The sequence below is a fragment of the Tyto alba genome, unplaced genomic scaffold (assembly GCF_018691265.1).
Source record: "Tyto alba isolate M040663 unplaced genomic scaffold, T.alba_DEE_v4.0 Super-Scaffold_3, whole genome shotgun sequence".
Classification (NCBI taxonomy): Eukaryota; Metazoa; Chordata; class Aves; order Strigiformes; family Tytonidae; genus Tyto; species Tyto alba.
The window spans coordinates 15536367-15556050 of NW_024881304.1; the positions used below are offsets into that span (position 1 = coordinate 15536367).

The 19684-nt window shown below is 41.1% G+C and overlaps 1 protein-coding gene across 1 annotated transcript in view; it reads right to left on the minus strand.

Moving 5' to 3' along the window:
- Window positions 1-1084: 1084 nt before the first annotated feature.
- LOC104365955 (RING1 and YY1 binding protein) overlaps window positions 1085-19684 on the minus strand; it is a 46730-nt gene continuing 28130 nt past the window's right edge. Inside the window, exons 3-5 of the mRNA XM_042799742.1 lie at window positions 9670-9846; window positions 9471-9569; window positions 1085-5151 (exon numbers count right to left, since the gene is read on the minus strand). Of these exons, the coding sequence (XP_042655676.1) occupies window positions 4899-5151; window positions 9471-9569; window positions 9670-9846 (529 nt within the window). The 3' untranslated portion in view covers window positions 1085-4898. The remainder of the gene's footprint in view (window positions 5152-9470; window positions 9570-9669; window positions 9847-19684) is intronic.

Consider the following 19684-nt stretch of genomic DNA (forward strand, 5'->3'; position numbering starts at 1 on the left):
GCTCACGTGGCTCCAAAGCCAAAGATTTCCAGGAGACCGGTCAATCGAAATCCCAAACCAAAATAATTTGCTGGCTCCATCCAAGCCTCCACCTGGTGACGAAGTAGGTGGATGCTGATGAAGATGAAGGCCATCTCCCTCGCTCCCGGCAGCTTTGCCCAGGCGGTTGAGTTCGGGGACCGGACACCCTTCGAGGCAAGGACCTACTCACCCATCTGGCATGCCAAGCAAGTGCTTTTCGGGTCTGTAGAACAATCACTACCTTTTCCTGTTTCTTCTTATTCTTGGCACAAAAGATTTTGAATCATTTCCAACTGAGGTTAAAAGCATTTAAGAGTCTATTTGCACAGTGGGTTTTTTTTTTTTAAAGCGACCTCTAGCTGTAACACACGCTTCCCCCAGAACACACAAAAATATCCAAACAGTTTTCAGTTTAGGAATTGTCCTCATGTCCCTGAGAAAAAGCTCTAGAGTAAGATTTTTTTTTTTTTCCCCTTTGCATTTTACCTGTTGCCTAGATTTCAAATTTCAACTTCATATTTGAACAGTTACGTCAAACATCTCCCATCTTGGGCGGGGGTAAAAATACGAACTAGAAAGAGCACAGTAATTCACGTCACCTTGTTTCCTAGGCAATGGACCAAAATACTGCTTGCAAAATGCTAGCATTTTTACACTATGAAAATACAATTAGGCTCTCTATTAAACTTTATTAATTTCACTCATGGCAGTTTGTTAGCGCAAGACTGCCGAAGGAACCCCCGAGGGCTCTCACTGAAATCCTCCACACTGAGCTTCACCATTTCTGCAGCTAGAGGAAGGGGGAAAATTATTATTTCAAAGTACCCAAATTCTGCAGACACATCTGCCACAAACTCTCTGTACGTTGCTAGCGCAGGGAACAAACTGGATTTACTCACTTGACTGAAGTTCTCTCCGCGCACAACCCTGTGTTTGCAGAAGTGGGGTGCTCAAGCGGTGGCTGACGGACAAGACGTACAGACTGACAAAGTACTTCACCAAACAGGACTCTCCGCTTTTTCTGAATACTGGCATCTCCCAAAAAGAGAGCTTTCAGATTTAATTAAATTTTACTATTTTATTTGTGAAAAAACTACAAGCAGAATTCATAAATAGACATTTCTATTTAAAGCAGGAAAATGATAAAGTGGCTTCTAATAACAGTCGTGCACATGCCAGTAACAGGAATATATTAACATCTTTTATTTGCTAGACAAAGAGCAGTGTCCAATATAAATTTCCCAAAAACATTTAAGACCTGTGAATTTCTGACCAGTTCACAAAACCACCATTGACACTTTAGCATGAAGATTAAAACAAACCTAACAGGACTGTCAGCTCTAAAGACTTTACAGAGCGGAAAAACTTTCAAAAGCGTTATACAAGCTGTCTTTCTGGGCAAATGAAAAATATAGCTCGTATAATACATTAACATAAAAATCCACAAGATAAGATTATGTTTTGACATACTTAAACAAGCATTCTATATTTGTCTCCAACAAACAAAGCTAAGGAAATAATGTAACCATCTTTACACAGTAAATTAAGGTTACAAGTCATACACAAGAACAGAACTGCTTGCGCATTAAAAACTGTTCAGCTCCATTGTCATACTCTAAATGTTGGCTCTTAAAACCATTCGGTTACATACAAGCAAAGGTTATTATATAGTCAGCAATTAATAAATTTTCAATAATTTAAGTTTATGGTAGAGCTTAAAAAAGTAGACTGAGAATGATCTTGGTAAGGCAGGTGAAAACATCTCAGTGGAAATAAACTCACGGAAGCTGCTGCCAAATTTTCGATCTGTCCAATTTGAAACAAGCAAAGTGTTCCAATTAAAATAAATAGCCTGGTGGTGTAAAACGCTGTCATTTTTCCTTTGCAGAACTACGTCAAACTGAGCAAGTCAGGCAAGCTGTGTTGGTGTCTCTGTGTGTGTGTCTGTGTAAGAGTTGAAACTTTGCAAACGTAACACTGTGCTTTACTTACCTGCTTTCTGTGCCACTGAACACCACAAATCTGGTCCTTCCCCCTACACTAGTGTTTTGGTTGGTTTGGTTCCTAAACACGCTCCCCACCGACAGCGGGATAACCCACGGACACAGCTCCAAGGGAACCCCACCCGTGGGCGCGTGCCGGGGGGACACCCACTTGAGAAATTAACCGTAAAAGCAAACACTACCCTTCAAATCTACAACACAACAGCTACAGATGAGGCCAGGGAGGTTCAATGCTTAGCTAGCAATTTCTACTGAATGCAGAATTACAGGTCGCTTGTTCCAAAGAAATTTTCCCACTTATTTATAGCAAGCTACTTTATCGAGGAGGCGCGCCCATAGAGACAGATGTTACCAACTTTACCAGTAGCCACGAGTAGCTGGTTACGGCATTAAAGCTTTTTCAACTGATCTACAGGTCCATTTTCACTTGAAAAAGAAGCAATTTCCTGGTACACACAATGCTTTTTTTTTTTTTTTTTTTTTTTTTTTGCACAAATTCCCAGATTCAACAAAGAAAGCGAGCGTGCGGTTTGACTCGAAGCACCAGAATTAGCCCCACCAAAGCCAGAGGGACTCGCCACGCGCTCACATTCTTCGCTGGATCACGGCCAAGATGCACGCAAGCCTAATTGATAATGGATCATTTATAAAGCAGTGCAAAATATACAAGTTCAGGGGCATCTTCAAAAAATCTCTCTTAAAAAATTATTCCAATACATTTCAGTAAAATAAATAAATATGGCTGACCAGTTTACCCTCCCTGAGACCCTTAAAGGAATAGTAAAAACTGGAAAAGGAATGTCTTTGCAATATCCCACTAATGTTAAAATGTGGATTGAGAAATTCATAGTATTTAAAACTATGTATAATAAATTGTCTTGATGCTCATAGGAAGCATCTGGTTTCCTTTGGTTCTTTAATAAATACTTTAAAAATGCTTAAAAAGGTAAAGACAGCCTATACTGTGAATATAAGCAGAATTAAGTCGGGGTGCCCACGTTAACATACTCCCAATAAAACCACTCCTGCAAAGGCACTGCCACTGCACGTACCTTCAAGCAAGGGTTGTAACGGATCCCTCACACATTTCTGTCACCAGCGTGGAAGGAACCTACGTCTGCTACTCAAAACCTCACAGATTTTAAAAGAAATCTTAAATCACTTGCCTCCACAAAGAGAAATTACTCTTGCTAAGCAAATATTTCACAATATAAGAAGCTGGCACAAAGTTGTCAAAATGTGGCCCTCTTTCATCACGCCCAGAAGTTATGCATTTGATGTCAAATGAAGCCACAGCCTCCGCATCTGAAACTACTGCAAAGCACCCTGGGGCCACTAAATAAAGATGAAAAGCCAAAGAGGTTTGGGTTTTGTTTTGTTTTCAAAAATAAGTTTGTTTCACCTCTTCGGCCTAGTGTTTTAGCAGGATAATGCATGGAAGGTAAACTGTAAAGCAACACTAACAGGCCAGGAAAAGAAATTACAGTCTGAATAGCTTTAGAGCAAGAATGAAGGAGACGCTGGTCGTGAGCCACGCGTGCCGCTCACCTGCCAGCGTGAAAGCTTTCCCCTACTTTTGCTCCCACGGCAGAAAACCCAGCAGCATCCAACCGCCGATGAGCCCAACGTCATCCCCGGCTGAGACGCTGTTCAGAAACCACCCTCGGACTCCGGATGGGATTCAAGGAGAAGAGCCACCCAACAGCACGGCCAGGGGCTGCCGACGACCGCCCCACGTGCCGCCGGCTGGAACGAGCAGCAGCTTGCTCCCTCAGCCCGCCATCGCCCCCCCCAGCCCTACGGCTCCCTGCTGCCTTCCAACCCAAAGCAAACCACTCCACTTCGAAAGTTACCTCGGTCACTGATGCAGGTGGACAAAAGTCATTAAACCTAAGAACACCAAACGTCTGCGGGATGGGCTCTGCACGACACGGCGATGCTCACGTTACCAAAAAGACACGGATCCGTGGCATGCCAACACCAGTCTGGTTGTGAACGCTTACGCTCCAGCCGGGCACGAACTTGCACGTCACCAATCTGAGTTACCGTAGTGGAAATACAAGCTACCTGGAGTAAGCTTTTCTCATTTCAGATCCCAAGCTACAAAAATCAAAACCGCATGTCCAGAACGTTTTAGCCATTGCTCAGGGAAGAAACGGGGAAGGAACATTAGAGAGAACGGGTCCCATCCAGGTTCAAACCTTCAGGAACACTTTTCACTTAAGACCAGTTCCATTTCAGTTTCAGTACTTCCACAGAAGGGGACTGTCCCAGATCTTGAACTGTTCAATTTTTTTTTTTTTTTTTTTCACTTCACAGTGTTTCAAGCACCAGCGTTTCCATGTATTGGTTTCAAATAACCCTTTATATATATTTATTTATATATATATTTATATATAATTTATATCAAAACTGATAGTACACAGTATAACTGGAAGAAGAACTGAACTTAAAAAGGATATGTTGAAAGAGGATGGAGTTTGTGAATGCAATAAATAAAGCCCCCTTCCCTCCCCACCCACTCCCTACCCCAAAACAAAAAGTTGTAATGTTCATGGAAAATTGTGCACAGCAGATATTATAAAAAAGTAGATTCAGGAGCACATCCAATTATAAATGATTGTTAGGAAAATCATATAAAACAATGGAATACATAAAAGTGTCAAGAGTAATCGTTAGGGTGAGAAATTCCTTGGTGGCCAGATGCCCACGGCAAGCAGAAATTATCCTGGTTGCATCAGTAAGAAGTCGATGTCCGAGAAAGTGTGTGTTCAAGCACAGAAGAGGCTCTTCCAGGATTTGAACAACATGGGCAGGTGGAGTGTTTGAATTTCATACCCCGATTCATAGTTTCCACAACTCCATGTGCAATTTTCAGAAAGATTCGTCGTTGACTGCCGACATGTCCCCCTTTGGCGTGGAGGAACGGGACGAGCCCTTGTCTGTGCTCTCAGAGCCCGAGCTGCTCTGATTCTGTTGTTCTGATCCTGCACTGGAGGTCACTGTAGAAGACGACGTGGAAGAGGAGCGAGTCTTTTCTTTAAAGTCTGTGATAATTACTGTGACGTTTCCCACTGTGACTGCCAGCTGCTGTGCGGTACTTCTGTCCACATTTTTCAGTCTGGGTCTAAAATAAATGAGGAAACATTAATAAGAAGGATAAAAATAAACAAGAAAGGAAAAGTTTATTAGAAAAAGCATCTGACAACAAACGCAGGGTGACTTGTCCTCTGCTCGCCTGCGCAGATGGCAATAACCGGGAGGAGAACCTAAGCAGCAGCAAGTACTGCACGGCGGAGGACAAAGGTTTGACCTTCTGCTCCCTGCGACAGCCCGGGCTGCGAGGGCTGCTCAGCCCCAGAGGAAAAACCTGTCTTGCAGAGCTCTCTGCAAAGGGTACTGTGCTGTAGATTTATCCCTAATCCAGCTCGGCCAGAAAGGAGGACACTACAGCAGAGCCAAGCGGACAGGAGCCAGACAGACCGAAGGATCTCCTCCCCAAGGGGCAGATGAAAGAGTTCTCTTATCTAAATTCACCATCTCATCATGTGCCCTGATGTTATGAGACAAGGCTGTGACTCTGCAATACAAAACCACATGAAAGCATTTGACCACGGCTCTTTCATTCCCATATTGGAACTCTGCAGCTGCAAACACAGGCACTGGGACAACTTGGCTTCTCTTTCAACTGCTTTGAGCTTATACAAATCAGATGCCCAATCAGCCTATGTATAAAATCACTCAGAATGTTCCCTCTGGAACCAAGGCTATTGTAAATAAAATCCAGAATGTACAACAGTATTTCTTGCAGCTAGCACTTTTGGTTATGGGAAGGGAACAAAAAAAAAAAAAAACCAAAAAAAAAACAACACCAACCCCCCCCCCACAAAAAAAAAAAAAAAAAAAAAAAAAAAAAAAAAAAAAAAGAAAAGAGAAAAAAAAATACTCAAAACCACCAGAAAAGAACACACTGGTATTTATAGCTCAGGATTATCTCGGTAATTTGCATGCTGTGCTATCATTCAATTAGTAATGTAGCTAATAAGGGTCTAGACTCTAGAAGCTGACATTCACGCACATTTCAAGGGCTGGTCCAAAGATCTGATACAACAAACCTTGGACACTCCTCCAGCTACCAGCAAATTCCAAGTCAGCTGCAGCGACTGCTGCAATTTACAGCTTTTGCTCCTAATTAAGGGTCAGGTTTAAGCAGTGGAATATTCCCAATAGGGAAATTAAAAAGGAGAGTCTTTATACATCAGTGAAATGTAGCTTGCTGAGAACTGCCTTCTTCCAGGGGACGGAGGGAAGGATAGTTTACTTTGGGATCAAGCTCCAGCTTTTAAACCAATCTGCCCTTCCTCCTCCTCGTCTGCAGCACACTAGGCTAGTGCGGTCAAAACAAGAAAAAAAAAAAAAAAGGAAATTAAGCTAACTTTGTATTTGCCATGCATACTCAATGGCTTGCAGTGGTGAGTTAACAAGGCGAAAGTCCTTAAGTAGTAGTTATCCAAGTGGTATTCTAGAACTGGACAGAATAGAAAAAAGTAATAAGGACGGATGTACAGCTTCAAAAATAGAATTACTGTATTTCTGCAAACTTCCTTACCAAAAATGAAGTTACTGCACCAAAAATAGTATTTTCATATCTAGCTTAGGAGACTGTTTCAATTTTGAACAAGTACCACAGGAAAAGCGTTTCTGATAGACCGAAAATACAATTAGAATACTGCTGCACTGGGATAACCATCAGTAAAACCTCCTACTTGAAACAGCCCCCGGCTCAGTGACCAGCCTTTCCAAACCCACAGTGAATTCCCGCAGCAGTGACACACACACCTCCCCACGCGTACGCGTCGTACGTACGCGCTTGCAGGAGTTGGCAAACTCAACATGTAACCACAGGCTAGATTAAATGATGTCACCTTGTTTGTGGGTAACAAGAAAGGCCAGCTAGCTCAGCAAGTTTCGGGGTTTCCGTTGGCATTCAGATAAGGTCTCGGCAGATACCGGCTGCCCTCAAAGCATCAGCAGTAAACACAGCAGCAAGCGTTCCCGGAAACGTAGTATGCATACGTATTTTCCTCTCTAAGCCCCAAGTTCCTCTAGGAAACCCAGTTCTTCCTGTAATTTGCTTGGGTCATTTGTTTTCTCCTGTACTCAGAAACAGCCAAAAAATGCTGGCCCAGATACCGGAACAGCCCTTACTGCCTCCGCCTTTCTACAGGGCTGAACGTGCGCTCCTGCTATTGCCTGTCAAAATCCAGCACAGATAGTCATATTTAGGAAGAGGAAAAAAAAAAGAAAAAGGAGTTCATACGGCCTGAGTTGTGTTACATTCTGCCCGAAAAGCTCCTGCTACCAGCAGCCCTTGAGATAAGCCAGGCACCGAGCACCTGAATGAAGCTGCCCGGGCATCTTTAAACGCCACGGCGAAGCAGCATGGAAGGACTGGGGGGAAGCAGGGATGAGGTGCAGGATTTCTCAGCAGTCCCTCTCACAAACATATTCTCAATATCAGTTCTAGAACTGAGCCCTCCAACCATTTCTGCAGGAGGTTTTAGGTGTCTCCCCTGCACAAAGAGCTGATGAACCACAGATGGAAACCTCTAGACAATCTCTTCAGCACATGCATACAATTTTTGCTTCCTATAAAAGGAAAAGGGACTGACCCATCCACATTATTTTGCAAAATTAAACACCTTGATGCTTCATGTTTATAGCTAAAAACGTTTATGGCCAAATAAGCAATGTGTTTCAAAACAATCAATCTGAAAGTGCACAGGAAAGCATGGAATAAACCAAGATACTTTGTCAGAAACAGGCATAGCATCCAAGAAGTTCAAACAGAGTTTCTGAAAAATCCAGAGATCCTTAAAGGCAATTTACAAAAAAACAGTTAAGAAATCTGGACAGGAAAAAAATCTGAACAAGTAACTTGTGACCGTAAAAATCAGATCCTTTACAAAGACCCTTGACAGCACTCCTGAGGGCAGTGAATTGCAAGAAAAGTTCCACTAAACTAAACACTTAAAAAGACAGTTTAAGAACTGAAAGAGATGATGTATCCCTTAAAAATATCCAGCTAGACCTGATATTATTAAGGATTAATTAGGAATGACAAAAGCTTGCCACAAAACATGGACTAACAGACTCTGCAGTAGACAGAATGACTCCTTGAAGTAGTAAAAACAATTATTTGATGTAATCTATCAGTTCAACATTATGTCATTATTCAAGTGCATCAGGGCTCCTGCATCCTAAGTCTCAAAATAAGTACCGTTTCAAAAAGAACAGGACAAAAAAAAAAAAAAAAACAAAACACAAACACAAACTGAAACAAAAAAACTCTGCGATAAAACTGTACTTCTCCAAGCAAGTCAGGAACGGACACTTGGATCTTCAGGGGCTGAGGAAGAGTTAACAGCAGTCCCCACGAACGGCTCAGCCAAGCACAGCAAATCTGACACTGCCCTCACTGCATTCAAGCGAGCTACTGTGTAAAGGGTGTTCACTCCTATTAAATGTTTTCATGCTATTATTTAAAAACTAAGACAACAATTTTCTGCAGTCATGTCTTGCCAACCTTGATGCTAACAGCAGCACGAACCATAGCTCCCATGTGCTTTACAACTGTTTGCAGCCAACTAACATTGCTTCAGTTCGTGTGGCTTCACTATAAAATACTTATTACAGCACTTTTTTTAAAAAGAGATGTAATTCTTATATGGCCCACACAGGCAAAGCGCCCAGCTGAATTCTGTCTCTTGTAGCTCTCTAAATTCAATAAAATAAAAAGGGTTCTTGGTTGCTAAATTTTTGATTTAAGAAATAAAGCACAAGACACCACTTAAAGAAAACAAGCATGGAGTATCGGTATTGGCAAGACCAGAAGTGAACCTCTCTCCATAGACAGCCAGTCATTTGAAACTTAGACAAACATGAAACCAACCATTCACGCGTTTTGTTGATAGCAAGATTGCAGCAAATGTGTTCATGCAGGTCTTTTAATTACCATATATTTGGAAAATTATCTTGACAATTACAGTGACTGAATTACAGATAAGGAAGTAAAAAAAAGTAACCTTTGTTACTGCTATCAAGCAAGGATAGGAATTTGATGAAGATCACTACGATTGCTGGTTAATGTTTTTCCTCCACTGTGTTTTACAGTCAAAAGCATTACTGCCCAATTGACAATACGATTATTTTAGCAGAGAAATGAAAACTGAGTGGAAAACAGAACAACTATTTCCAATGCCTGAATCTGTCCTCACCAGCAGAGTGTTTGAGTGCTTGTACATGGAGAAGGCTCATAACTACTGATGGTCTTGCCACGCCAGCACTGACAGACCCTGTGGGTTCTGTCTCCATCCATCAAAAAAAACAGTGTCTGCTGGTTAACAGCTGTCAGATACCGAGAGCTTAACTTCAGTGTACAGTTACCTTGAAGTGTGATTTGAGTCGCTGGTCTTTGTTGTAGTATTCCCAGACTGTATGCTGTTCGCTTCGCTAGGAGGATCTTTCACAATATCTGACTTTGGTCTGTAAGAATTGGAGGGAAGAGGGAGAATATGATGTTAGTTTAACTGCACAATGCTACTGTAATCACTCCACATTTAACAGCGCATCCTTCAAAACTTACTTGGTCTTCTTGTTAGTGTTCTTCTTTGTAACACTCGGACTAATTTCCTTCTCTTTATCAGGTTTTTCTTTGTCTTGTTTTTCCACTTTCTCCTTCTTCTCCTTCTTAGGTGGTGGTGGGGTTGCATATTGCTGGGCAACTTGTTGTGCCACCAACTGAGAGTTTATTCTAGGTTTTCTATAATGACAATAAAAAGAGAGATCTACAGTCAGTTTTACACAGTGAAAATGACTTCACCAAAAGCAGTATGGAGATTTATTTCAGCAACCAGGGAAGAATATTCCACTTATAAAGAACCAAATTGATGCCCCTATTTAATGGGAAGTACTGCTGCTACCAAACAAGATAAAATCCCAAAATTAAGAAATGTGCCAAACTGTGTTTGCATCACTTTTTAGCCTCATCTAACATTAAGTCTGATGCTGCCTTTCTTCCATCTATGTCATGAAATCACAGCTGATTTTGGGCGGGATAATAGTGAAAAAACAGCTTTCAAGAAGTTGCCAACCATGTACTGTGGCTACACTTTAAGAGAAGGAACAGAGTAATAAAAATAAGTTTCCTGATAAACATCGGTCTCCTTCATATCTTTCAATTCACTTTTTTTCAAATGAGCTTCTGGTTCCCTGAAGCAGCGAACCTCGCACAAATAACAACAAACAAGAGAAGGTAACTGAGATGACTTTGTCCTGAGGCTGGGACAGAAGCTCACTGGCAGGAGCACAGAAGACAAGCGGGCATTCACGCTCCCATAGCAGAATGGCCGTGCCAGCCTCCGACACACCATCTTCACACAATTGTCTGCAGTCCCCAGTGGTGCTCAGACAAAATACACAAGCCAACTGCCTTTCAAAGACTATTTCCATTTCAAATTATGATTTACACAAACAAGTAGCTCCACATGTAACCAATACCTTGGCTATTTGTCCTCACAGATCTTGCAGAAATTTGTACCTTCATGTCTCCTGCATCCCTCAAACTTTAACGTGCTCTCAGCTTAACAACTCGAAACTTCTTCCCTCCTGGCCTGGCATATCAAAGCAGTTTATACTCTGAATACCCTAACTATTCATGATTGATGCGGCCCCTTCAACATGCCAGAAAGATCTATGCTCCCTGTGTCCACACAGCTAGGGGCAGGGGAAGAAAACCAGGTTATCAACTCCATTAGTCATCCATTATGAGCTGAATACTAACTGCAACAGTTGCTCAAGCTTGTCCATTGCATCATTAAGTCTACAGCTGGAACATAGAAACCCAAGGGTTTCTGCTGCAGAGCTCTCTACCTGCGTGCACGTTTCACTACAAACATCTAGAGAGACTTCAGGAAGCCACTCAGTGGTTTCATGTGTCTAAAAAACCCCGTAACATATAAAACAGTAACTGCTCGTGTGTAATATCTGCATTTAGATGATACAGACACTGGAACACCCTGAGAAGTTCTACTCCATCACAGGAAAATCCAAGTATCTAGTAAGCCTCTCTCGGCACTGGTTTTCTGTATAATGGTACCAAGATGCTCTTACTGAAGCCAGATATACCCAAATATTTAATTTCACTATCACAGCTTATCACAGAGTCTGTGTAACAAGTTGTAATCATGCCTCTGACCTGTCTCAACACCACTGGCATTTGGATTTTTTGCTCAACACAGAAACTATCGCTCATTTTATGCTACAATCTGCATACATTTCTGAGTGAACAAAGATGATCTGGTCTTCAGCCTTAAATAATACTGATGCTGAAATGTTTTGCAGATCAGATCAAGCAGTTACTTGTTCCACAGAACAGCAAAGATATTTAATAACCTTGCATCAAAAGTCCTGTATACAGCAATTTCTGTCTGTATGACTGAGAATAAACATGTAAGAAAGTGTTTTGATTACATGGAAAAGATTTTCAGATCGATGCAACCACACTAAAAGCTGACAACAGTAGCTTGTGTCAAGCAACCTGCTGACCACCTACTCAAAAAAAAAAAAGGGGGGGGGGGAGGGAAGAGAGACAAAATAGACAAAATGTCAAGAAATCTTCAGAGGGCAGATACCATCTCCCTACATGACTACACATGATTAACCTCACTGCTTGAAGCTGACACTTCTGCCCAGACTTAGTTATTTTCTGTTTACACAACCAGCTAAGTCAGAAACCCAAGCCATTCATGGGAAATCCCAATTCAAGAATCTGAGCGCACCTTCAGAGTTCTTCTACTTCGCACAACTCTGATGTGTCTGCTTGTGATGTTATTTCCAGGCCTTATGTCCAACCTCTGCAGCTACCGAGCTGCTGTTCCCATTGCAGGAGTGCTGCACTGCTTGAATGACGATATTTTAAAATGGAAACTTCATTTTTAAATTAAAATTTAAAAAGAATGCATAAATCAGTCACATTGCATTTCCTTAGAGAAGGCTGGAATCCAAAAAAGACCAGCTTTAAAGTGCTCCTGCGGAGACACTTTGCCCCGTGCTCTTTGCTCCTTATCTGTGCCTGTGATGGCACACTATGTCTATTAAGGCTTATCATTCTCTGGCCAGCCACTGACATAACTAGCACAACTTCTCCAAACCCCATATTTGCATATTCCCTCTTACACGCCATGCCAGCTCGCTGGTAAGGGCAAATCCAAAACCGAAAGCGAAGGGAGCAGGCAGCAGCCCTGCTGACGGGGTTTCTCCTGCCGCACCAAGGACGGGAGCAGAAAGCTGCTGAGACTTTGCTCAACACCCAGCACATTTCAAGACCTGCTGTACTACTAGAACAGATTTATTGTTTTAAATAACGCAACTAATCCAATAGCTTCCAAATTCCTATTTTGACCATTTCACTCGCACTAGCAGCAAGCTTAGAAAGGTTTAAAAAAGCAGGTAAATTAAGCAACTGGCGTACTAATAGTAATAATAAGAGGAGTAATAAAATCCTCCAAAAAAGGCCCACACTGCCACTACAGCCAGGATACACTGGTTACAAGTCCTTTACAAAAAAGCCAAGCAAAGCAAGTAGAGCACTGCATTTTTAACCACAGCAAACTACAACCATAGTAACCACAATCAAGTAAAGTAGCTGCAATATCCAGAACTTGCTCCAAGTTTCCCTGCCTACCAAAAACACAATTCAAGGGCTAACACTGGTCTAATCTAGCATCCCTAGCACAGATCATCCCTTCAGACACTGTTTCTGCCTCTACAGCCATCCATGCCCTAACCTAGTCATGCTGCTTGTCAAAGCTGCCACACTCCTTGTGAGTGTTGGGAAGTCTTCTCTGGCTGTGGCAGCCAGCAGCTTGCATTGCCTTCCAGAATTAAGGAAAAAAAGTCAAGTCAGTAATACTTTGCAGTGGATACTAGTTGTCTTCCCTTTCAGAATTTGAACAAGAAAGTAGAAAAAAAAAAAAAAACAAAACAAAAAAAAAAAAAAAAAAAAAAAAAAAAAAAAAAAAAAACAACCAACCAACCAACCAACAAACCAACCAACCAACCCATTCACAGAAAAAAAGAATTAGTGGAGAGAAACAAACCTTATTCCCACTTGAGCTACAGTGATTTAACATGCTCTGGCTTCTACCACAGAATTTGGAGTCGTAGGAACAGAAAGATCCCTTTTTGCTTTTTCTGTTTTTGAACACTACAATGTGTTTGAGACTCCCTGCCCCAATTGTGTTCCAGCTGCCTTTTTTTTTTTTAAATGATTTTTCTTTTTGCCATCTTCAAATTGCAGTCTCTTGCTTGAACCTAAATGCACCACTATTATATTGAAGTAAGTTATCACTTGAGCAGAATAAGCTGAACATAAAGTTGAAACCACTTCTTGATTTTTTGTAAGAGTAAACAGCCACAGAAACAAGTATCAACCATTTGCTACCCCCCAGATCTGCTCATCAGCTTACTTTCTGTAACATCAAAGAGTTCATATAAACAAAGAATACATCTAAGGGACAAAAATCAAACACAAACTCAGCCTCTTCCAAGCCTACTAACCAGCACTCCCACTTAAGGAACAACTATATTGCCATTCGCTAGAAGGCTTTGAGTATCAACATCACACACAAACCACAACTTCCAAAAAATTATTTGAAGAGATTCAACACTAAGTATTACACGTGGTTCTTGAATTCCTAAGCAGATACCAAATGCTGGGCCACCATGCTCTGCTGCTTCCTGCAGGCCTCTGGGTCTTCCCGACCAGAGGAAGATGATGTGCGTTTTCCGTATCCGTTCTCCTCTGACACCAGTGGTGCCCCTACAAGAGACTCTGATTCCCCCCCCAACCTGTGTCCCTACATATCAAAGTGTGCTATTACATCTTGGTGGACACCATTACTTACGCCTAGTCTGCACCTAGTATCAGGAAAGGGCTTTCAAAAACAGAGAAGCCAGTATCGTGCAGTAACACATGCCAGCAGATAATGCCAACAGATGAACATTGTAAGAACCATTTTCCAATGCGAGTACCTGAAATAGGTAGGTTTCCTTCTACCTGAACATTTGCTTGGACAATTTTCCCCCTAATTTAAGTGACAGCCTGGGTAAAGACTCAACCATCAAGATCAAACACTGACACGACAATGAACATTACCCTTTTTCTTCTTTCAACATCAAGAGGACTGTCTTCTCCACCTCTAAAACTAAGAGCAATGAAACTAAATTAAACTGTGCTTTTCCAAAGTTACATTCAGCCAAATAAATTGTTTCACATTAGTTAAACTGTAGTTTACATCACAGGAGCAGATATTTGAACAACGATTCATGATCTTTGCAGCGAAAACATACTAACGCATGAAAAAAAATGAAATATATTTGTCTATTCAAAGTGTGGTTTTGGCACCCAGGTCTCTAGCATCAACAATCACAAATGATGTACACAAATACTCTTTACTATCTTTTAGTAACAAACTCTACAGAAGTGTTATGCCTGCAAATACTATGCCCTCAGATTGTCATATGAAGTGACACTGGGATGTTTGGCTCATGGGAAGTGGAATAAATGCAAGCCCTTTCCTGAAGGGCTCACTGCCTACATTACTGTGCTCCTGAAATATATAAACAAACTTTTAAAATAATCAAAAAACAACTGCACTTTTAAGGTTCTAGCAAGCAACTAGCAGTGTTTTACTACTTGCATTTTGTTCTGCATCTCAAAGCTTCCCTTTAAAGCCTGTCCCAGGACCGAATCCAGAGCACCAACACCCAGGAAGTCTGCTGCTCCAACTCCTAATCCCTGCAACTGGGTTTAGGAGTGGAGCTGTACAAATCACCGCACATCCAACACGTGGTAGTTACTCAGACCTGGATTTCAACAGCGATACAGGAGGGTAAATGGCACCCTATTTCTCATGTGATCCTAATTTCTGTATCTGTTTGGGATTTCTTTGGTCCTGCTGCCTTGAGAAAAGGCAAGACTCCTGCAGACAGACACTGGCTTCGTACCCACAGCAACACACAGAGACCTTGAGGGACTCTGGCAATCCCCAGAAATGTGGATCTAATTACAATTGCTCTTACTTCCCTACAACTACGTTAGCAGAGGAATGAAAGTGCCATCGAGTGGGATTTCAGAGTCAAAAGCCTCATGTAACGTGAAGTACCGAGGATTTGGATAATTTCATGCTGTTCTGGCTTTGATGCAAGCAGCGATACCAGCAGATCTCTGGGTGGCTCGCCGCTTCTTTGAGAAACTGTGTTTCATACGCTGTGGAGTGTGGAGTACGTGATTATTTTAATAATCCTAGTCACATGTGAATATATCTTAGCCCAAAGAAAAACAAGAAAACAAGACTAAAAGTATTTAGATGAGCGTTTATAAAACAGTTATTGCCATAACAATAATACAATAAGCAAACTTCTGAGCAATACCGTAAAGCAGGGTTAGAAACTAACCCATGAACCCATAAAAATATTAACATTGCCTTAAAAGAATTTTACATCCTGAGGAACCAAAGCTTTGGAGAAATTAAGCCATAAATGTGATGGAGTGAGCACTCACTCTTGCATGTGTATTTTCCAGCTCATTTGTGACGACCACACGGTCCTTTTTAGCAACAAGAAGAAGGATGAATGGACAAATTGTCCTTAGTGGACAACGGCCAAGCAGTATGGAAGCTCTATACATTTATGATAAGTTCTCTATGTAATACAAGATCACAAGGCAATGATAAAGACAGTAAAAAAAAAAAGACTAGAAGGACAAACAGCAGGAAATATGTGACTGAGCAACATTTTGTTAGCAGAATTTTCCTTTAACACTGATGTGCTAATGCTGTGTTTTTATTTAGGAGACAGATGTCTAAAATTACCCAAGTTAATCTAAGGACATCCATTTCTGGGCTGCAGGTGCTGGGCACAGCAACATGTTTGAAAGACTCCAAGTGTTAAGTCTGAACATTTTGGGAAAAAAGTGACAGAAAACCGCTTCATACAAACAAAACAATTGTTCGCCACAAAGTAAGTACATTTAAAAGTCTACAGACACCTCCAGAGAGCCTCCAACAAACTGTTCAACATCCTCCTTGACTGGCCAACCCCCTGTCTCCTATCTCCTCGGAAAAGCCAAGAATAGGCAACGCAGAGATAAAGGAGCCTCAACTTTTCAGTAACTATTCCTGGCCACAACAACAAACCTTGAGCTGTTCAGATTTCAGAAGAAGAGTATTTTCAACTGTATGTTTGTCCACCATAAGTTTTTAGACTTCAGGTCATTACTCACAGCTTGAACTACCCCCACACACCTGGGTATTTAAACTTTTAAAAGTTTGAAATTATTCACAGTATTTAAGGTTTACTGCTCTCACAAAGCTGCCAGCTCCCTGCCTTCTAGACTGAAAACCTGCTTTCCTTCAATTTCCACCCCCCCTTTTTTTTTCCAGCAAATTAAGAATGGGAAAGTTGTTATGAAATGCAAGCTGTCACCTCCATTTACACAACACAACAGGCATTACTGTTTGCCGGGAAGTGGCTCGTCGCTGCCTCTGTGCCGCTACGGGGTAGCTGAGGCTCTTCGAATGATGGCCGAAAAAGAATACTCAGTTCTTCCTTGATACGGGAGCCTTAGTATTACTTATTTTTAATTATTTGGGTGTATTTACAAATCAAAGCATATAAGTCAAGAGTTTTATTCCCAGAGTTGACACCACACAGTTTCTACAGCTCACATTTATGATATATTTTTTTTTTTAGTAAAAATAGTACTAGTTTTGCAGATTTTAGTATAAGAGTCCCAGAACTGATCTATGAAACTATTTCAGTATGACTGCTCAATAGCATAGTGTAATAGGTTTTTCAATACTTACTCAATAACAGTTATATTTTCATATACATCATTTCATATAACCCCATTACAAAACAGTCTAAAGTCAGGGCTGTAAGATGTTTTTGAAAGCAGTTTCACCAGAATTTTGCCATCTCAAAGTTGAGTAATCACATAATTCCTCAAAACACCCATTCTTATACAGTACAGAACTGGAAACTACAAATACTGCTTGCAGGCACTACCACAAACCCAAACATGAAAGCAAATCAGGATCATTCACCTCCTATAAAATTAAGTAAAAAACATCGTATGTGGTTTTTCTTGTACATCCAGACTTAGAACCTGGTACACTGTCAGCAAGAAAAGAGCCTCAAGCCAGAGAATGGGGCTATTTGGGAATTTGCTGGAAAATTTTCAGTGGAGAAGCACCGCTGTTCGCATTTTTGCAAGTATATGGAAATGCATAAAACTTTTTTTTTTTATTTTCCCCAAGGGAAATTGATAAATCACAGACTGGTCTTTCTGGTTAAAAAGTACTGAGCCTGAGACTGATCACAAACCTGGGTCTTTCCCACCCCGTCTCACAGGCTCTGCTTACCTTACTGCCCTGGGTCCTTGTCCTTCTCTACCACACAAGCCTATAAAAATAATTCAAAAGAGATGTTGAACATTGTATGGTGCACATATTTTGGACTACGGGTTTATTTTGACACACTTCTGTGGAAGGTTCATGATGCCAAGTAGTGTAAGATAGCAGCAAACAAAAGCTCCTGTGCACTCTGAAGAATGAAGAGTCATCCCTAACAGCTCTCCGGCAAAACAGAACTTCAAGAGCCACAACTGCCCCCCTTTTGCAGCTATTTAATTTGAAATCACAAGATGGCAGAAGGAAGAGTTAAACAAAAGTTGTTTTTCAGGCTTCTTTGATACCAGAGCATGGAGGAAAAACAGCAGTGATGGTGAATAATAATACTGAGTATCAGTTACTGGGAGAGCGCTGGAGGTTTACTTAACTGCTAATACCATAAAATCTTTCTTACTATGTCTGCAGGAGGCAAAACAAAAGTCACACTGAAGTTTTGGAAGAAATACTACTCTGTTTCTCCTTTTAGAGTAAGAGCCTGCCTAGAAGCTCATGTGGTGCTGGCAGTCTTGCCCACCTTCTCATCTGTAGCACAAGATGCACCAGGAGATAATTTCATACCTAACCTGCAGCAGCTAACGAGCTCCAGCAAAAGCCCCGAGGCTGCCCAGCAGATGCTCACCCTGCAGTTGCTTTCTCTGCCTACTCCAAATCCTTGGAAGAGGCTTGCACTGATGACGGCGACTACTCGCAGCTTGTCTTGGCTCCATCCCAGGAGCTGTGGGCAAAGGCTGCAGCCCCCACGCCCATCAGCAGGCACCACAGGAACATGATTGATAGATAGATAGATAGATAGATAGATAGATAGATAGATAGATAGATAGATAGATAGATAGATAGATAGATAGATAGATAGATAGATAGATAGATAGATCTATACACACATCCCCCCTGACACAGCAAGGCAGTGATGAAGAGCTCTGTACTCAGAGTAAGGGTTGTGCTTGTGCTCATCTGCTGGAATCAAGTCCAATAGGAACATCTTTCAAGGACTAGGATGTGAAAAAGTCTGAATTAAGCTTTTTTTGCTGTCATTAAAAAATAAAAGCACGTTTCCTTAAATAGGGAGTTCAACACACGTCTAAATAAATGTAGAAGTAGTAGGGAATTGGCAAAACACCAAGTTTACCATATTTTAAACACATTTTGTCTTGCTTCATGGTGAAGCAGAACTGTCCAAATGATCACAACTTCATTACACTTACAAATATTATAAAGCTACCTCTGATTCATGACTATATGTAAAATTTAAGACAGAAGTACATAGCCAGCATTAGTTTTTCAGATGTTTTCTTGCTCCACTATTTTACATAAAAAACAATCTTCTAAGTTCTACTAAGTTTTTTTTTTTAATGGTCTGTTTAAAAAAATAATCAGAAATTAAGAAAAAAAAGAGCACAGCACATCTCTCCTGCTTAAAACAAATTTTGACATACGTAGTAGATTAAAATCGCATCACTTCCCAACTGCAACATGGCCCTAAATTCCGGTTGAACAAGAACAACTTTACAACTTCCCTTCTTGTTCTCTGCCTAAGCATTTGTTTACCACCAGTAGTAGTTAGGTCCACAGCTAAGCATTCACGAAAAAAGCATTGCCTTCTCTTCGTTTATTGCATTTGTAGGGAAGAAGTTCTACAGCAATAGAAAAATTGTGCTAAAATATACCACATCCACAACTGAGTGCTTATGAAATTAGATGCAGCCATAAATGTAAAGATCACACTAAGCCCTAACTTGAAAAGATGGCCTTGAGCTCACCAAATCATTTTTCTTAGGTACACAAATTTCTTTGGTCATCAATAATTCTAGTCGTATGTTGCAAGTGCTGCACAAACTTCAGTTCTATAAAGTTATTGCAACCGGCCCTCATCATGCTGTTGACCCATTTGCTGCTCCACTCAGAGCTTCAGTTTAATGCATCACTGAAAATTCAAATCAGTACTTCAGCAGGCTGTACACCAAAATGGTAAAATTTGTTGTGCAGCTGCTTCTGGTGTTTTCATCTACAGACACACCTTACTGCAAAACACCAAAGGTTCCATGATTTACAAGGACACACAAAATTGTTACGGCAAATTCACTGACCTCAGCACAAAATTTACTTGCCTACTGCCACCAGAATGACAAT